Source organism: Gracilinanus agilis, chromosome 2 (assembly GCF_016433145.1).
Source record: "Gracilinanus agilis isolate LMUSP501 chromosome 2, AgileGrace, whole genome shotgun sequence".
NCBI lineage: Eukaryota > Metazoa > Chordata > Mammalia > Didelphimorphia > Didelphidae > Gracilinanus > Gracilinanus agilis.
Genome location: NC_058131.1, coordinates 609,628,210 through 609,647,836, shown reverse-complemented (window position 1 = coordinate 609,647,836; position 19,627 = coordinate 609,628,210). Strand labels below are relative to the sequence as shown.

Sequence of the window (19,627 nt, the reverse complement as noted above, 5' to 3'; positions counted from 1 at the left end):
GAACAGCAATGGAGGGTGACCACCCCCCCCTTCATCCCCACCCCAGTTCCCGCCAATGGCAGGGACCCCGGTGGAAGTGCCTTGTCCAATGGGAGGGGCGACACTGAAGGGTTACTTGGCTTTGGGACGTCTCTCCTCGCTGGAAAATGTCCCCGGTTCCGTTAGGCTCTGGGAGACCGCGAGAAGTGGCCAGGTCCAAGGCGCCCTCAGCCCCCGCGGCCCCAGTGCTGTCGGCCCTGGGAAGCCGGAGAGGCCTTGCATTCGTGCGGCCTTCTAGCTGGGGGCCTCGCTGCTCGTGAAGGGGAACGCCCCCCGCGGCCCTTCTCGGAAAGGGCTGGGCCATGGCGGATGAGAGGCTCGACAGCCTGGAGGGCTGGGTGGCGGTCAAGGAAAACCTGTTCTCAGAGCCCGAGCGGCCCAAGCTGCGCTTCATGGTGGCCTGGAACGAGCCCGAGGCCAAGTTCGCAGTGACCTGTCACAACCGGACCCTGCAGCAGCGGCAGCGGCGGCGCTGCCGGGAGGGCCTTGAACCAGCCCTGGGAGGTGGCAGAGCCCCAGACGAGGAGAAGGAAGGGGAGCTGGAGGCGGAGGCGTGCGGGCCGCTCAGCTGGGCCGGCCTCTTCTCCGCTGCAGAGATCCAGGGAGTGCATCGACAGCTGGCCGCCGTGAGCCCGCAACTGGAGGCCTGCTTCCCCGCGCTGCCTCCCGAGCTCGGCCCGAGCCTATGGACTCTACTCTTTCCGGCCAGGCCCGCGCCGGATGAAGCTGTGCTCCTGGAGCGCTGCCGCCAGCTGGAACTCTACCTGAGCGCTGCGGCCGACAGGTGCGGAGCCAGGATGCTCCTGGACTCGCTCTTCTCGGCAGATACCGAGCAAGGGGACGAGTACTTCGAGAACCTGCACGAATTCCGCAAGAAAAGCCTGCAAGGGCACGTGGCCCGGGCCAAAGAGCAGCTCCAGAGGGTATGGCAGGATCGGCCTCACCTTGGGGAAGGGCCCCTGAAGGGTCGGGTACAGTGGCACCAAAGCCTCTGGCCCCACGCTTATGGGTGCATATTTAGCACCTGAAAAACGTGACAGTCACATGGGCTCCAAAAATGGGAGGGACTGTTTACTACCAGATATAAATCAATCCAATTAAAAATTTGTGTAGGGTCTGTGGTAGGTCCATCCTTCTCCCTGTAGGAAAGATCTGTGTTTTAAACATCTCGTTTCCTCATCTTTAAATGTACTGAGAACCCATGACAAAATCCTAGTCCTTTGTTATAAATTAAGACCTTCATTTCAGAGCTCTCTCCAAACTCAATCATTACATTCTATAGATAAATTATAGATGGCCTTGATCAAAATATGTGTGCAGCTCCTGAATGGCTGGGTAACACTAATGTTAGCCAGAGAAATAGATATTTCCAATACAGATCTTTTAAGGATGAACTTAATTGTTTGAATGGGGTAGGGGGAGATCAAGATGGTTTTATTATACTCAGTTTGTAGTAAAAGTTGATATTCACAAAATGCCAACTGTTTTTATTTAGAAATTATCATTAATGTATTTGAGGAGGTGTTGAAGTGCTAACATCAAAAAGAACTGAACCTGTGTAGTCAGGGGAGTCCAGTTCAAATCCTATCTCTTCCATGAACTTTCCCTAATCTCAGTTCTTTGCTCTGTAAAATGAAGGGGTATGACTCAGATCAAGGACCCTTTTGTCAGTCTGTCAAAAATTATATAAACTCAGAATAATGTTTTTAAATGCCTAATGAAGTACATAGGATCACAAAGGAAACCAATTTACATGGGAATGCAATTATAAATTTTCTTTTAATACCAGGTTAATCCTCACACCAGAGACTTTAAGGTTCCTTCCAGCCCTAAATCTGTGATCCCATGAACTGTGGAAGGAAGAAAAAACAATCTCTTTGGTTGACTCTGTAGATAATGAAAGGACAAGGATTTCATAAATCAATAAAAGGGCAAAAAAAGTGGTAGGTAAGATTTATTGTGGACAAATAAAGTTTTCAGAAGCAAAATTCAAATGGGTTGTAGCCTATCATGCTTTAACTCAAAATTAGGAAAGGAATCACATAGGTTTTCAGTTTCTTGAAGGCTTTACAAAGTATTGTTTGATTATGTCAAAAATGCCAACAGTTCAGCCATTCAATTAGCATTTAATTAAGCACAGGTTATGTACAAAACATTAGCAGACTTTAAGAATAGAAGACAGTGAGACTGTGCTTGCCTTCAAGGAGCTTAGGTTTTGCTCAAGAGAATGGAAGAATTTATACAATATATGTACACAAGTAAATACAAAGTAATTTGAGAAGTTAGAAAGCAGTAACACCTAGAGAGAGTAAGGCTTTATTGATAGCACCTAAGCTGAGTCTTGAAAGGAGATAAGGATGCCAAGATGAGACAATGTATTCATAGTATGAAGGATGATTTATGAAAATGTGTGGGCAGGAGATGAGTTTAGGAAACAACTCATAGTGTGGGTTTAGCTGCAATCAATATTGCAGTATGTGAGAATAATATGAAATAAAGTGAGTAAGGTCTTCATTTTTATTATTAAAGGGCTTTAAATGCCAGAGTGAGGAATTTTATATTTTATTCTAGAGGCAATGAGGTTTTTGGGCAGAGGACATGAGTAGCCTTATACCTTAATAAGATTTGCTTGGCAAGTGAGTGAATGATGGCAAGGAGTGACTGGAAACAAGATTATTTAGGAGGCTCCTGCAATGTTCCAGGTGAGAAATAGTTATAGTCTGAATTAAGATAGTGACTATAAGAATAGGGTAAAAGTAATGATTGGAAGGAGACTCAACCAGATTTGACAACTAATTGAATATATGGAGTGAGGAAGAAGAAAGGATTATTACAAGGGTATGGACTTTAGATAACTTGAGAGAATTGTGATCCTTGCAGTGGAAGTAGGGAAGTTTGGAGGAATGAAGCCTAAATGAAGAGAATAAGTTGTGTTTTTAAAATGCCCCATTTTTGAAACTAATGAGTCATCCAAGTTGGAGCATCTAGTAGTCGACAATAAAAATGAAATTATAAAATGCTAGTATCTGGAAAGTGTATTGGAAGCAGTGAAAAGCATCATATCCTTGAATCACGGTGTACCTTTCAGGACTTCATAAAGCCCTAGTCTTTGTAAAGAACAGCTTCTCTGATAGAGCTGGAAAAATAGGTAGAAGAGTAGGTTAGATTAAGATTCCTCACTTTGGGAATTATGAAGATGAAGAGAAATAGTAAAATAAAAGCTATATTGTGTAAATAAGAAATTGTTCATTAACTATAATCCTGTGACCTCTTAGAATAATAGAATTTGAGATTTTCTTAAGAATTATAAATTAGATCCAAAATACATTATAGGAGGTTTTGATAAAATCATGGATAATGTACCTGTAATAGGGATGGATCTCAAGACAAAGATTTTTAAACCTTTTTTTGTTAAGAACCTCTTTGGCAGGCAGGTAAAGCCAATTAGCTCTGAATAATCTTTTTAAATGCATAAAATAAAATGTATGGAATTAAAAAGGGAACCAATTTTGAAGTACATTTATCAACATGCTTTTTGAAAAAGTTTACAAACCCCAGATTAAGAACTATCCCCCTAAAATGATAAAATTTATAGCTAGAAGGGCCTTAGAGATCATAAACTTTTAGGGAAAGTATTCTCCTCTCCTTCACTTTACAAATGGAAGGTGGGGATGTTTGGGGCATATTCCCAACTTCAAACATGACTATACATTTTTACTCTAAAAGAACAAATACTAGACTAATAGTTTAAACTAGAATGGCATTTCCGATGTAATACTATTGTGGCATGTTTCAGGGAGTGAGAGATTGGGAAGGGAATTTAACCAAATGTTACCTATTTTTTAAAAAAATGTTTAATTCATTCAATTTTTATTATATTATTGGAAGTTATCCTTTTAAACATTTTTATGAGAATCAGTATGTTACAATGAAAAGAGAACTGGCCTTAATGTTAAAGGACCTAGCTTTGTAAACTAGAATCGAATTTTGGAAAAAATCAGTGAACACATAAAATTTGTACTGAATAAAGTAGTCATGGTCATCCTATTCTGTATGATTCATAAACCTGCTATAGTTAACCTTTAAAATTCTTTTTATCTTCTAGATTATTCATGAGCATAAAAATGCCGAAAAGATGATAGATTTAATGAGGGTTTATGAAGAAGAAGATGAAGCTTACCAAGAATTAGTTACTGTGGCAACAAAATTCTACCAATATTTGCTGCAACCATTTAGGGATATGCGAGAGCTTGCAACATTATACAAGCTAGAAATTTCGGTATTGTTTTCTTTCATATTTTTTCTTATGTTTCTTGTACTGTTTGCAAAGCAATATTTCACATATCACTTTTAAATTATTGCTATTTTACATTGGCAGATTACTTTAGTTACTCATACAAGAATATTTTTAGTAGTATAACTATACTGGTCTAGGGAGGGAGTTGAAATGAAGTAATGCTATCCCAGGGATCGGCAACCTTTTTGGCCATGAGAGCCATAAACACCGCATTTTTTTAAAATGTAATTTCGTGAGAGCTGTACAGTGCTCACAGTGCACGCTCCTGTAACAGCACCTGAAAAAAAATTGACTTTATGGCTCTTGCAGAAAGAACCATATCTGGCCCTCAAAAGAACCAGATACGGCTTGAGAGCCATACGTCGCCAACACCTGTGCTATCCTATAGTTTTATGTTTTATGCTTTTCAGAGTGTTTTATATATTGTTATCTCATTTGAGCCCTGTAGTAATTCTGCAAGTATTGCTTCCATTTCACAAATGAAATACGCAGATATATAGTACAAAGATATTATCATTCATCTTAGTTGAAAAACAAATTAGTGGCAGAGTTGAAGAACCCCAGTTTCTTGACTCCTGGTTCATTGTACTCTCCACTGTCCCATTCCCTTCTCCCACCCAACAACATACATCAAAGACTTCAACCATATTGCAGCATGCTAAATGAATATATGAGCATGGGCTACTCTGACTTCTTTTACAAAATAATTTTCCTTTTCATTTGCAATTTTTATATTTTACTGGTTTGGGGGAGGATTGATTTACTTTTTCTGGTAGTATTCTTTTTATTAGTAAATGATGCTTTATAGAGATTTTTAGAGCTAGGCTACAATTAGAATTGCTATTTCAATATAGGTTGACTTAAAAATGGAATTAGCACAATCTAACTTAACTAGTTGAGGAATTTACACACATGTTCTACAATTCTTAAACTATAGAATTATGCACAGAGTTCTTGTTATGGCCACAATACATTTGCTGACAATGTTGCTTTTGTAAAGAATTCTTTCTCTACAAATACATTTTTTTTGTACATGAAGAAAGTATAATTCTTTATTTATAAATAAGAAAAAGTGACTTGGTACTTTTCTTCTCAAGTATGAATTTTAGGGTGTTATTATTTCCACAACAAGAGAGAAGCAGAAACTTTATGTAGAAAAGTAATAATAGTAGCTAAAATAATTCCTGGGACCTACTTTAGATGAGGGGCAAAGGTAACTGGCATCCATGTTGCCTTTATCCACTAATGAGTTGAGATGTTTCATTCTTTCTTTCTATAGAAGTCCATAGACTTTGATGAACTGGGCCCTAAGAGAATAGAGGCATTGCAGAAGGAGGCCAAGAAATGGACCAAACGAGCTGAAGAAGCTGTGACATCTATTCAGGACATCACTGTGAATTATTTTAAGGAAACAGTAAATGCACTGGCTGGTAAGCACAAATGAATATTGTGATTGAGCATAGATTTCTCAGCCCAAGAAAAATGAACAATAATGTATGAATTTCATTTCTTCTAGTGTTATTAGAGTTAAAATTATTAGAAGCAGGATTTTTTTGTGCTTCCTAACAGTCTCATTTTCTAAGAGTAGAAATGTCATGTAGACATCTGCTTCAATATTAGATATCCCAAAAATTGTGGCAATCAGCTTTTTTAATTTTTAAAGGAACAGCTTTCTTTGAAGCACATATTCCTGAAAATCATGGATCTTAGTGATTTCCATTCTCTTACTCAATCAGGATAGTATTTGAGTATGGGTGAGCCACAAATATTTTCAAAGCTGCATTCTACCTTGTAGAGTAGTACAAGGAGAGGTCTTACTACTGACTGACAGCTTTACTTGACTTCCTTACTCTTCCCCATCCTCACCTCTCCCCAAACTCTCAACTCCCCCCTACACACACACATTCTCCCAAAATTCATTATAAGAGTAAAGATGTTTCTTTGAGCTTTGCAAGATTCACCATTGCAGATGTTCAGGCAAATAGGATTAAACAATGGCCAAACCATTCAATTATAAACAAATTGTCTAATTTTAGTTAAATAAAAAGTTAGAAATATCAGATAGGGCTAGAAAAGTAGAATTCTTTTTGAAAACAAGTAATATGGATTTTTAAGTAGCAGTATTTGACTTTAACTGGTAGGATAGGAGGTTACTCTTAAAGCTTTTTAGGCAAAATTTATTTTAAAATTGGTTTTTGACATGTATGTTAGTGATAATTGCCACTTGCCCTAGGTTTAATTGGCAGGATTTGTCAGCACTGTGAAGCTAAACATAGTACATGTTTCAAAGTGTGTTGTTTAACAGATTCATCCTTTAATGTTTGCATTTAACAAATTATAATGAGATAGGTACTTTATTTAGCACACAGAAATCTTCCTCCCTTTCAAAAGAATTGAGAGGGACCTGACGTGAATAGAAAGATCAACTCGTTTCCCCTTCCCTCTTTTCTTTTTAAAAGAGTCTGTGGATAGGAACAAGACCATCACTATATTTTATTACCTACTTGTGCATAGTGTTTTTAAAGGGAAAGAAAACTAGGAGCAATGGGGCAAAAAGTAGAGGTGGTGGCCTTTTTTTATTATTAAACCAACCTATGATTTCTTATATCATTTAACTTCTAAATTTTAATGCAACAGTAATGCAGAAACAGATGGAACAGGATGAGAAGAGATTTGGCCAAGCCACTTGGGCCTTAGCTGCTCCTAGACTTGAAAAACTGAAGTACATGTTAGCAAGAGAGAGTCTACAACACAAGAGAGCCAAAGAGCTATGCTTGAATCAAAAAAGAGTTGACATTCGAAAGAAGGTAAGGTGAAACACTGCCCCTAAAATATATGTAGCACCTTTCTTCTTAGGAATTCAAAATATTTCTGAGGATGGTATGGAGCAAGCAAATATAAAATCATTAGAGAGCAACTTGATGCTATTATAGATTTTCCATAAAGCAAGTGTCAGGAAAAATAAGCATTTAACCCATTTATGGTATGTGATTCCCTTTCTAAAAACATTAAACTCATTACAAAAGTAAATAAGCTACTTTGGGCAATAAGGCACTAGCATACTTTTTATTATTTGGAGATTATGATTTATTTAATGGTGCTCTGAAATCATTCATTGTTAATTTACTTATTGTAGAGTTGTGGCCATGTAACTTTTCCTGGGCTCCTATGACTTTAAAGAGGAAATTACTACACAATACATTGTTCCCTGTCTATCACTTTCTTAAGACAAATGTTTCACAGTTTATGAGGAAAAGATAAAGATGACCTCTTATAAATGGACTTAAATTTGTCACATTGCACTAGTACCTTTGTCACATTCAATAGGCAAGTTACAGCAATATTCTTCTCCACATCTGCATATATGTTGTCAGAAAATAACTGAGACGGTTTGTAAATACACTTTACATAATGTATTATTTTTATTGACATCATATTTTTTTTATAAATAAGGTAGAAGGTCTTTCTGAAGTGGAGAAAAACATTGATGTGGTAGATGAGCTAGAAATACAGTATTATGATGTTCAACTTGAATTGTACGAAGTTCAACTTGAGATACTGAAGTTTGAAGAGATGCTGCTTATTACAGAGTTAGACACTATAAGACGACTCATAAAAGGTAAACAATATCTGTGTGGAGAACAAAATGTGTGTAATACCTAATAGCTAGAGACAATAGTAAATGCAGTACAGTCCCTACAAATTATATACTTTGCATTAAAATTTTCCAACTAACTTTTAAAACTTAAAAATTTTTTAAATATTTAGATATTTAGCATTTAAAGAATGTTCTTCAGGTGGTAGCATGGTGTAAAGGGGCAAAATCTTGGGGTCAGGAAGACTTAGGCTCAAATCTTGCCTCTCACTCAGAATAAGTCTGTGACCCTGAGCAAGTCACTTGAACTTTCAATACATCAAACAACTTCGTAAGTTTATAAATTACAACTTATTAATCAATATGAAAGGAGGAGGGGTTGCAAGATTTCTCATCCTGACAAAATCAGAGGGACCAAAAATTTTTTCTTGGTTTTAATTACTAAATACATGTTTAAAATCCCTCATCCACATTCTTTTATAAATTAAAGCATTAATTTTAAAAATATGTATTAATGGTGCATATTTCTAGAGAAACAAGATGAAGTTGTATATTATGATACTTGTGAGAATCCTGAGGAACTTAAAGTTGTTGATCATCTGGTGGGGCAACAGAATTCCCAGATTTTAGAAATGAAGACACTCAGGCGGCAATCTCAACAGCTGGAATCCAAACGAGGAACTATCTGTGCAAGAAGAGCCTATCTCAGGAACAAAAAAGTAAATATACTTATGGAATCTTTTTCTCTTTCATTCCTGTGATTTTCATGGTGAATTAAAACATATTAAAAACTAGGTTTTTGAGCAGCACAGTAATTATAGAAGAATGTGCAATTATGTAGTATTTCCAATTACTAAATAGATATTTAAATTTCTTCTTATGAGCTCTTCTTTCAGGTTCCTTAGTGGATTAGTATTAGTTTAAAAAATATCAATTACTGTGATAAGAATTCACCACAATGTATTTATAATTGCAATTTTTAAATAGATTTTTATTGCTAGGAAGACCTGTAGAGAATACTTATAAGTGTGCTTCATTGTTTTTTTAATTAGATGTTATAAAGTTTGTTACTTTAAAATATATATTATTTAAATAGCATTCTTCATCTCATCTTTATTTAAAATGACATTTTTCTAATGTCAGAGATTTATTTTTTCTTTAAAATACCTTTATACAGATGAAACTTAAAATACTTAAAAGAATTATCTCACCCTAATGACAAGAAAGACTGTTACCTCAAGCCATTTCCAGTGGACTTTGGGTGTGCCCAAGGGGGTCAAGTTATAACTTGACAAGCTTAATTATGTTTGTTGGATTTTGAGTTGTTGTTCAGTGTTGGATTCTTAGTGACTCTATTGGGCAAAGATACTAGCCTAGTTTGTCCATTTCCTTCTCCAGCTATTTTGATAGATGAAGAAACTGAGGCAAACAGGGTTAAGTGACTTGCCCAGGGTCACACAACCTAGTAAGTATGTGAGGCCAGATTTGAACTAAAGAAAGGGAGTCTTTCTGAACACCCAGGCCCAGAACTCTATCTACTGCCTTTTTGAGTTATCCCATGCTAAAATAAGAACAGCATAAGTGGATAAAGATAATTTGAATTGTAGTTCCTGCATTTAGGAACTGCTTTTCCAACAGGTGCCTTCTGTCATGCAATTCATAGAATTTTTGAGGTTGAAGAAGATGGAAGATTGTAAAGAGTGCAGGCTTCAGTGGTTAGAAGTTACTGGTAATGAAAAACATCTGATTTAACCTCCTCTGACAGCCTTTCAAGAGAGAGAAAATGTTTCTAACATGTGAGGTTGAATTTTAAAATATATTTTTCAACACATCATTGTAAATGATGGTCAGATATAATCAATTTAATAAGTTCAAAGCCATGTAAATATTGAAGGCTGTGTAAAATATCTTTTGCATTTAATCATATTATTAATATTGCACTTCAAGTATGTTATTAGTAAAATAAACTTAAAATCATTGATACATTTTATTTTGGCCCAAGAAATACTTCAAACAAACCCATTTACAAAGAACATTCCTGGGGGGGGGGGATTATTGATTATTAACAGAAAGAAGGATTTGTTCATTTTGAGAATCTCTTCTTTCTCAAGGTACTGGCAACATTGTATAAATAGAGATACTGGTGAACTACAGGGGAAACTCTCACTAGTTGGGTGTCTTTAACAGGCAGCCTAAAAAATGATCGCTTTTTAAAATATAGCCCACAGAAATAAGAATAAAAATTAAGGTTCTTATTTGTTTTATTTTGGCAGGATCAATGCAAGGAAAGTCATCATCTCAAACTGCAGCAAGCACAGGAAAATATAAAGCGTTTTTATCAGCATCATAATATTCAGATGGTAAGTAGCTAAAGAAAATTGTTTAATCAGTTTGCCCCTACATATTAGCATAGTTTCAAAATAAAGAAAATTAAATCATCCCATTTTCCTTCATGGCTAGCTTTCTGAATATTTGTCAGGTGGCAATGACACAGATTAAGAGATTAGACACCTTAACTTTCGTAACAGTGGTAAACATTTAAAAAGTTGAATGTGAATGTATTTTTTTAAATACAGAAAAGAGACAAGAGAAAAGAAGAGGAGAAGGAGAAACAAGAATGGATAAACCAAGAACGACAAAAAACTCTACAACGCCTAAAATCATTTAAAGAGGTAAGTTCTTGAAAGAATTATTTATGCTTTAGAGCAGTTTTTATGAAGGAAGGATAAGTAGTCTGCATTTAAGGGGCCTATTCTATGTTAAAGATAGAGTTGAAAAATGGCAGCTTATGGTCTATTTCTTCTACTACGACTCTACAATCAGTGATCTAAATTAAGAAAATAAAAGTCATAGAATCAAAAGGATGCTCTGAAAAATCCATTTCTGTTGAAGAAGCAGAATATTAAAATCTCACATTTATAAATAGAATTAAAAGGCCTTACTTAAAGAAATCTTATTATTAGTTAAGATAAATTGCTTACTGGCCAGTAATGGTATATATTGCTAGGTACCAGGAGATACTAAACCAATATTTTTTGGTATGTTACCAGATAGAATCATCTTATTTCCATAATTTATTGTTATTTGGAATCTCTGTGTCTTACAAGACCTTTTTCTCATCCTGGAGTCCTTGTAGCTCTTTGTTATTGATTCTTCATGAGTTGCCACTATACATATATCTTGGACTTGTTTTCCCTTTCTGTTAGATAAATGTTCATTTTGAATTGCAACAAATACAGGCTTTGTAGTAAAGAGGTAATTGCTTAGAACAAATGAAATGAGCTATACTTTTCAAAATTATTAGCCACTACTTCTTTATAAGATATAGTGCCATCTTGAGGAAGCTAAAAGGGTTTGGAATCAGAGAATCTGAGTTCTAGTGCTCAGTCTTTGACTTGGCACCTGCTTGACCCATCAGCCCTTGGGGACTTCATTCAATGAACTTGCCTCCTGGAAAATGAAGAGAAAACTGCTTGTACTACATATCTCACTGGATGGTTGAAAAGAAAGTGCTTTATAATTGTGAGTTATTTTGTCTGAGAGTAGATTCCAGGTACCCAAGGATGATTTACATACAGTAGAAGATTGGTTTTGTAAAGTGGAATAATCTGGATCAAAGCCTATTTTAGTATTGCTTTGCTTACCTTGGGCAAATCATTTCATCTCTGTAAAATGGGATTAATAATACTTAAAACTACCTCTCAAGGGTGGTGAGAGAAAGGTCCTTTGTAAACTTTAAAGTGCTATATAAATGGAAATTATTAGGTTTTTGTGTTGAATTTTGTTGATGTCATTTTTAGCAAATTTTTAATATAATTCTTTTTTCTTTTTTAGAAATGCCCAGTTCAGTTTGTGCTTAAAACATCTTGTTCAAAACCAGTTAGTCCAAAATTGCCCAAAGATATTTCCCAGAAAATCTCATCACCAGCTTCTCAACCACTTTCAATAGTGCATTTATCTTCTAAGCAAACAAGAAATACTCCTTCATCCAAAGCCAGAGGTTTGAAAACATCTAAATATAAAGACAGTCCTGGAAATGTCCCTATTCAGATTTTCGTTCCATTTGATGGCCCACCACATCCAGAGCCCAGCAAGGAACTAATGTTACCACCAGCACCACCACCACCACCAGCACCACCACCACCACCACCACCACCACCACCCCTTCCTCCTCCCCCTCCCCCTCTGCCTCCTCATCTGTCTTCACATTTGAGGACACCTGGGAAAGATGATGATCAGCCACTGCCCTTGGTCTGTGAATCAACTGCTGAAAGATTATATGATTCCTCTAAAAGTTCTTTAAACCTCTGTACAGGTAAATATTTGGAATTTCTGACTCTTCCTATGATAAGTTAAACTTTCATTTCTTATTTCTAGAATTGTCACTGTATCCCCAATTAGACTAAGGCCCTAGATTCATTCCAATTTCAAAGTATTTGAGTGGTTTCGGCTTTTTCACTTTGAGTGGGTGTGAGATATTGATCTAAACCTAATTTTTGCCATACTGTTTTCTAATTTTCCCAGCAGTTTTTTTTCAGAGTGGTTTCTTATCATAAAAGCTGGGATCTTTAGGCTTTTTGAACACTAGATTGCTACATTTACTCCTAGTCTATTCCATTGATCCTCCCTTCTATCTCTTAGCCAGTACCAGATTGTTTTGCTGATCAGTGCTTTATAGTACAGCTTAAGATCTGGTTCTGCTAGACCATCATCCTTCACATTTTTTTTTCATTAGTTCCCTTGATATTCTTGATATTCTTCCAGATGAATTTTGTTGTATTTTTCTAATTCTATAAAATGGTTTTTTGGTATTTTGATAAGTATGGCACTGAATAAATATTGTCATTTTTATTATATTAGCTTATCCTACCCATGAGCAATTAATGTTTTTCCAGTTGTTTAGATCTAGTTTTATTTGCTGAAAGTGTTTTGTAATTTTATTCATATAATTCCTATGTTTGTCTTGGTAAAAATATTCCCAGATAATTTAGATTGTTTAGAGTGATTTTAAATGGAGTTTTTCTTCCTAACTCTTGCTGCTGAGTTTTGTTGAAAATATATAGAAATGCCGATGATTTATGGGAGTTTATTTTGCATCCTGCAACAACTTTTGCTATTTGTAAGGAGAATTTAGTTCTTACTTTTTAAAAGGGAAATCAATATGTTTCACTTAACAAAATATTGTCATAAAACTCCTAATTTGGGCTATTTTAACTGAGAGGGATAAGTAGGACATCCTTTTTATTTCAACCTTTGTTATAGAAAAAATTTTCCAAGGTGGATTGGTGTGCTTTCCTGTCTTAGAAAAATACAAAAGGAACATAATCAAATCATTTATTGTTAAGTTGAGGATCTTGATCATCAGTAGAATAATTTCATTCTGAACACATTCTCATAATAGCTATAGTTTTAAGCTGTTAGGATAAATCTGTATTGACCCTAGCAATTGCTGAGATATTTTAACAATATAGTCAAGCACTGAGGATATTATGAGTACTTGACAAATATTTGCTGAAATGATTAAGACTTGTTTTCTTGTCATTTTTCATTTGTTTATCAAGCATTTATTGATTGCTGCCTACGGTAAAGCTTTGTGTTGACACAAAAACATTTTATCCTTGATTCTTGTTATCTTGGTTATCAAAGGAGTTGCCATATCTATGCTTTACATTATTGATGTGCCAATTAAAATCTCAGTACTATTATCGTGAAACTAAATTGCATATTTGCATGGCCCAATTCTTATAAATGATGAAAAAAAAAACCAAAAGTGCCTAATGTTACAAATAAAATTGATATAAAAGGGTATATTTAAAAGTATTTAGGTTTTATTGTAATCCATATTGATAATTAAGAAAAACCATGTGTCTGCTAAGATCTAATTCAAAATTCCTGCCATCCTTACCCTTTGGCTGCTTCCTAGGAAAAGAGAGCATCCCAATCAAGTTCTCTCTATTTAAGCTTAGCTTTACGTTGGCTCACATCACCACATAAGAAGGAAGTTGAATCATGGGAAATGTAGTTTGAAATGAAATCCAAATGTCCACAGGAAGTTTAGACCAGAGACCTCAAAATAAGTTCAAGGGTCCCCAAATTTCCAATATCACACTAAGAGTTTAGAACATATACAGATCTTTATATAGCAGTAGCAATTTCACCTTAGAACACAAAGTTTCTACATATTATATCAAAAGAAAACTAGGTCACAAGAGTGAAAAACAATTAGCAAAATAATTGGGTCTTGTCTATAAAATTTTTTATTCTCAGAACTAAACTGTGAATTCAATTTTCAAGTTTGTATCCAAAGTCAAATCATGTTTAGCTAGTCAGAGCAAAGCCCCAGGGTTAGCAGCCCATAGACCTAGATTTAAAGCTTTACCTGATAAAATTCCAAGCCCATTGCTACTACAATCTCTCTTCCTCTCCCCACCAAATGGAGAGAAAGCTTCTGAGCAAAACAAGTGGGGTCTTTCTTGGCAAGAAGATTGTTTTCTTCCTTTGGAGGCATAGTATCCCCTTGGCAAGAAGGTCTACTGGGTGGAATTTTTTCTTCTGAAAGTCAGATCCTCCCTTGAAGGCTAGATACCTTCCTGACAAGAAGGTCTGAGGGTTTTTTAGGAAGAAGGCCTTTCTTGAAAGGAAAGTCTTTTTCTTAACAAAATGGTCAGATCTTGACATAGCTCATACCCCTCTGATTTATTTACCATATTTCCATATATGGTAATAATGAGGATATCCAAAGTTATTCTGTAACATCAGAGGCAAATGAAATAACAGCCTCAGAAACTCCTGTATATACTCCAAGACACTTAAGGCATACTCAGAATTCTCCTTGGGGCAATGATATTTACAGGGAATTCTATTGTTAGTTTTAAGTATACTACAATTATTGATTGCTTATTCTCCTATATAGTTATTTAAGTAATAATTGGGGGGCAGCTGGGTAGCTCAGTGGATTGAGAGTCAGGCCTAGAAACAGGAGGTCCTAGGTTCATATCTGGCCTCAGACACTTCCCAGCTGTGTGACCCTAGGCAAGTCACTTGACCCCCATTGCCCACCCTTACCACTCTTCCACCTAGGAGCCAATACACAGAAGTTAAGGGTTTAAAAAAAAGTAATAATTGGAATCATCCCTTACCATTGATTACAATTTTTCATTAAAAGAATATAGTTATGGGGCAGCTGGGTAGCTCAGTGGATTGAGAGCCAGACCTAGAGATGGGAGATCCTAGGTTCAAATCTGGCCTCAGACACTTTCCAGCTGTGTGACCCTGGGCAAGTCACTTAACCCCCATTGCCTAGCTCTTACCACTCTTCTGCCTTGGAGCCAATACACAGTATTGACTCCAAGATGGAAGGTAAGGTTTTTTAAAAAAAAAGAATTTAGTTATATAGAGGCAGAAAACAATGAACATAAACTGAAGTTGCTTAATTAGATTCTTTTACACATAAATTTAAACAGTTTGCCAGAATTGCCAGGATAACACTCTCATTATTCAGGCATGTTATTGTTACCACCTTTCTTCCTTCTTTTCTCCTTTCTTCCTTTCATCCATTCCTAATGACCTCAACGTTTTTGAGAAATGAAAAAGAACTCCGGTAGCTCCTCTTCACAAAAGGCTTGGCTCCCAGCTTAGTCTTAGTTTGATGCTACATTTTTAATTCCTCAGATGTAGCATAAGTGTACTCACCAGATTTCAGTGGAGGCACCAAATCCTTCTTGTGTCCACATTATACCAGACAGAGAAAATGGACCTTCCATAAGTGAGCTGCTCATTAGAAGTTTTATTGTGGACTTTTTCACATGTAGAGACCTAATGACTTAAGGCGTGCAGAGTGAAACTTGTACCCAAGATTTTAGTTTAGAGAAGTACAGCTTTGTGAACTAGAAATAGAATACCACATGTCCTATATAAATGGAACCACACAGAATACAAATATCTTTATATATTTTTCAGGACTTGTTAAAAAAAATAAGAATGTTTCTATTTCTATGGAATATGTGTAGATTAGGCATAGAAGAGCCAAAGTTGTTAGAAGGGAGTGTTTTATTGTGTTAGAGTCAAGGTTTACAATTGGATAGTTCAGTTATCCAGCTCTGGCTCTTCCTTTGGGGTCACTTTTAACCTTTTCCCTGTGCTCATGAGGAGCCCAATATAAAGTTTATATATATTAAAAGGAAGTAATCACTTATGGCAAATGATCTCAGTTGCTTTGTCTAAGAAATAATATTGCCCATTACCATCATATCTGTATCTCTTCTGTATTGCTCATGGATTTGGATTAGAGGAATTAGAAGTAGGATGGAGGGTTAACTTTAAGGAAAAGCACTGGATCTGCAGGGGGAGCTGCAACATTACCACCATTAAGTCAATATGGATTATTTGCTAAAACTTTAAATCATTTTATATGTAAATACACTTGTAGCTAAATATTATAAACAAGAAATCCTTATCTAGACCAGTTGTGGACAAGTGGTTTGTTTTTATAGTAATTATTCTTGTTTTTCAATCTGTCGTAGGAACTATGGATAAAGTTTTGGCTTCTTTAAAGCATGGTGACATGCTTCTTCGAAAAACAGAGAAGTCCACTTTGCCCACTCCAGGAACCTCCATTCGAGATAACATTCTGGCTGCCATAAAGCAAGGGGTTAAATTGAAGAAGGTTCAGCAAGAGCCTATCACAGACATCAACAAAGAGGCACCCAATGAGCTGGAAAGAAGCATCAAGGCAGCTCTTCAGAGAATTAAGAGAGTGTCTGCTGACTCTGAGGAGGAAGATAGTGGCGATCAGAATAACACAGAGTGGGACACTTAATCTGATTGTTAAGGCCAGAGGTTTGCTGGAATAATGGACTTCTTAGGATAAAGCAATGTAGGCGCATGTGGACTTCTGAGAAGCGTATGTACTCAGGGAAGGACAACCTCCATAATTTTATTTTTTTAAGGAGCGTTTTATGAATGAAAACCACATTGCAGCAGTTTTCATTATTTTAATTCTTATTAAAATAGAGTATGCATGATTTTAAAAATATTTTCATAAATGAACCAAAGAACCTGTAGATTATATTTCATAGGTTGTGGTTCTGAATAGCCCCTGGGGGGGGGGGGAATAATCAGGATTTCATGTGGTATGTTTTACCACAAAATAAATTTGAAAAATGTAAACTCTTAAATAAATACCCTGAATAATTAAATAAACAAGCTTCCTCACCACCCCCTACCCTCATCCCAACTATGTGCACTTTAGAAATGAAAGAAGATAATAGAGATTAAAGAAACTAGCACTGACATCACTGGCCTAGGAGGCCATTGAGCCATGTGCAGTATAGAATGTGTTAACATGGATTTTGGAGCATTTCACATTAGAAAAGTAAACACCACAATTTTACCTTACTTGTAGGGAAAGAAGGGATTTTTTGGAGGTGGAGGGGAACAGTTTCCCTACAGTTCAGAAATAGTGCATCTATCTAATTGAAATGATTGTGTTAACATTTTAATTTGTTAAAACTGAATAATTTAAGGAACCAGAGTAAACAGATTACACTTGGGTAACATTTTAAATATAATTTATTCTTTAGCATATCTGTGCATAGAACTATTTTCAGTACCTCAGTGTTACATTCACAAGAAATTGAAAGTTTACAGTACATTAACTGATATAATTTTGAAATACATGGCTACTAATTCTTTAACATTTCCACTACAAAACCAGCAGAATATGAGGTTTAAGATTCAATAGGATTAAAAAAATTTTTTTTAAAGATTCAACAGAATTTCAGTTCAGACTTTTGTCTGTCATGTACAATTTTATTGGAGGGAAATTTTAAAATCATGTAGTTAATGTGGGTAGGAAACTTTTCCTCCCAGGAAATGTCTGGTCTTGGAAACCACGTTCTCCCTTTCTGGTTTCTAAACATTATAAAATGAGGAAATATATCCTAAGTGCCCTAATAAATAAATGCTTCATTTTTGTCTGTGGTGGGTGGATTCTCTAGTGATAGGTAGAATTTGGCTCATGCACTTTTTATTGTGTTAAACAGTTAAATACAGATTCTACTGTGTTAAACAGTTTAATAACTTAAAAATTTTTATATTAAAAAATTGGATTTTATGTATTTTGGTATTTAATATTATAGTGACATTTTGGGTAAACTTAAATAATTTAAAATGCACCTGTGTGAACTCTATCTAGAATGTTGACAAGTGCCTTTTTGTTGTTAGGGAGAAAATGTGATGCCTTGCGAATCACTTTTATACTTGGTCATAGGATCACTTTCTGAGTTTTATAACAAAGGTAAAATTGAAATTAAAATGTTTTAACAATGAAGCAGGACATGTACTTTTTAAAATTAATTATACCTGTTTACTTGTAACTATATGACATACCTTTAGGGACTGTTGCCATGGGGTTGTTTTTTTTTTTAATCCGTCAAAAAGACAAGCTTCTTGGGAAGAAAAATCCTTTGCTATGGGTCAGGAGTTGCCCTGCAAGTTTCTGAAATTTGTGAGGTTTTATATTGCATTCTAAAAAGTTACTTTTAAAAAAACACTTTAAGAACTTTTTACAGACCTTAGCTTATTCATTCACCAAATTTTAGTGAAGAGGACCAGTGTGGCACACTAGAAAGCATTGGCCTAGCAGGACCCCTGACAATGCCACTTAAGAGCTTGTCATATATAAATATAAATTTCAGTTAAATGGTAATATAATGAAAAGTTGAGTTGTTTATTATATGATTCCAATAGTCAAGAGTGTGCTGGTATATGTTTAACAATCAGCCCTCTGGAGAGGAAAATGTACTTATGATTCACTTAAAAGAATTTTTTTTCAATTACATGTAGAAATAATTTTTGACAATTGTTATCCATCATGTTGCAATTCAGATTCTTTCTCTCCTTCCCTCATGCCCAAGACAGTAAATAGGGTGACATAGAATTGTACCCAATGCTGTCATGCAGTACATGTTTCCATATTCCTTATGCCATGAAAGAATACACATCACAAATACAATTTAAAAAATATGAAAGAAATAAAGTGAAAAATGGTATGCTTTGATTTGCAGTTAGACTCCAGCAGTTCCTTCTTTGGCTGTGGATAGTATTTTTCATCATGAATCCATTGAGGTTATCTTGGAACCTTTCTTTATTGATAATGGTTTAGTATTCTAAAATATTCTGTTACTATATATACATTGTATTCCTGGTTCTGCTCACTTCACCGCACATCAGTTCATATAAATCTTTCCAGGTTTTCTGAATTCATCCTGTTCATCATTACTTATGGTACAATAATATCCCATTATAATCCTATAATCCTACAACTTGGTCAGCCATTCCCCAAATGATGGACATCCCTTCAGTTTCTAGTTCTTTGCCACTACAAAAAGCTGCTAAAAATGTTTTTGTACATATGGATCCTTTTCCCCTATCTTTGGTCTCTTTGGGATGCAGTCCCAGTAGGGGTATTGCTGGGTCAAAGAGTATTCATAGTTTTATAGCCCTTTGGGTGTGGTTCCACATTGTTCTACAGAATGGTTGGATCAGGTCACAGTTCCACCAACAGTGTAATAGTGTCCCAATTTTTCCACATCCCTTCCAGCATTTATCATTGTCCTTTTTAGTTATATTAGGCAATCTGATAGGTAGGAGGCAGTATCTCAGAGTTGTTTTAATTTGCATTTCTCTGATCAATA

At 35.7% G+C, this 19,627-nt stretch overlaps 1 protein-coding gene across 1 annotated transcript; it reads left to right on the top strand.

The window, feature by feature from the left end:
* Nucleotides 1-273: 273 nt before the first annotated feature.
* WHAMM (WASP homolog associated with actin, golgi membranes and microtubules) lies at nt 274-18,938 on the top strand. The gene is made up of 10 exons (XM_044662520.1): nt 274-962; nt 4,145-4,318; nt 5,616-5,766; nt 6,974-7,143; nt 7,790-7,955; nt 8,463-8,650; nt 10,205-10,291; nt 10,508-10,603; nt 11,766-12,246; nt 16,454-18,938. Exons 1-10 carry the CDS (start codon nt 342-344, stop codon nt 16,747-16,749), a joined length of 2,430 nt encoding a protein of 809 aa, XP_044518455.1. The 5' UTR covers nt 274-341; the 3' UTR covers nt 16,750-18,938.
* The last annotated feature ends 689 nt before the right edge of the window (nt 18,939-19,627 follow it).

Excerpts from the sequence above, each read along its gene's own strand:
- WHAMM (XM_044662520.1), top strand. The coding sequence starts at position 342 with ATGGCGGATGAGAGGCTCGACAGCCTGGAGGGCTGGGTGGCGGTCAAG. Across the intron at positions 963-4,144 it reads CCAAAGAGCAGCTCCAGAGG|ATTATTCATGAGCATAAAAA; the intron begins GTATGGCAGGAT and ends TTTATCTTCTAG. Across the intron at positions 12,247-16,453 it reads TTCTTTAAACCTCTGTACAG|GAACTATGGATAAAGTTTTG; the intron begins GTAAATATTTGG and ends AATCTGTCGTAG.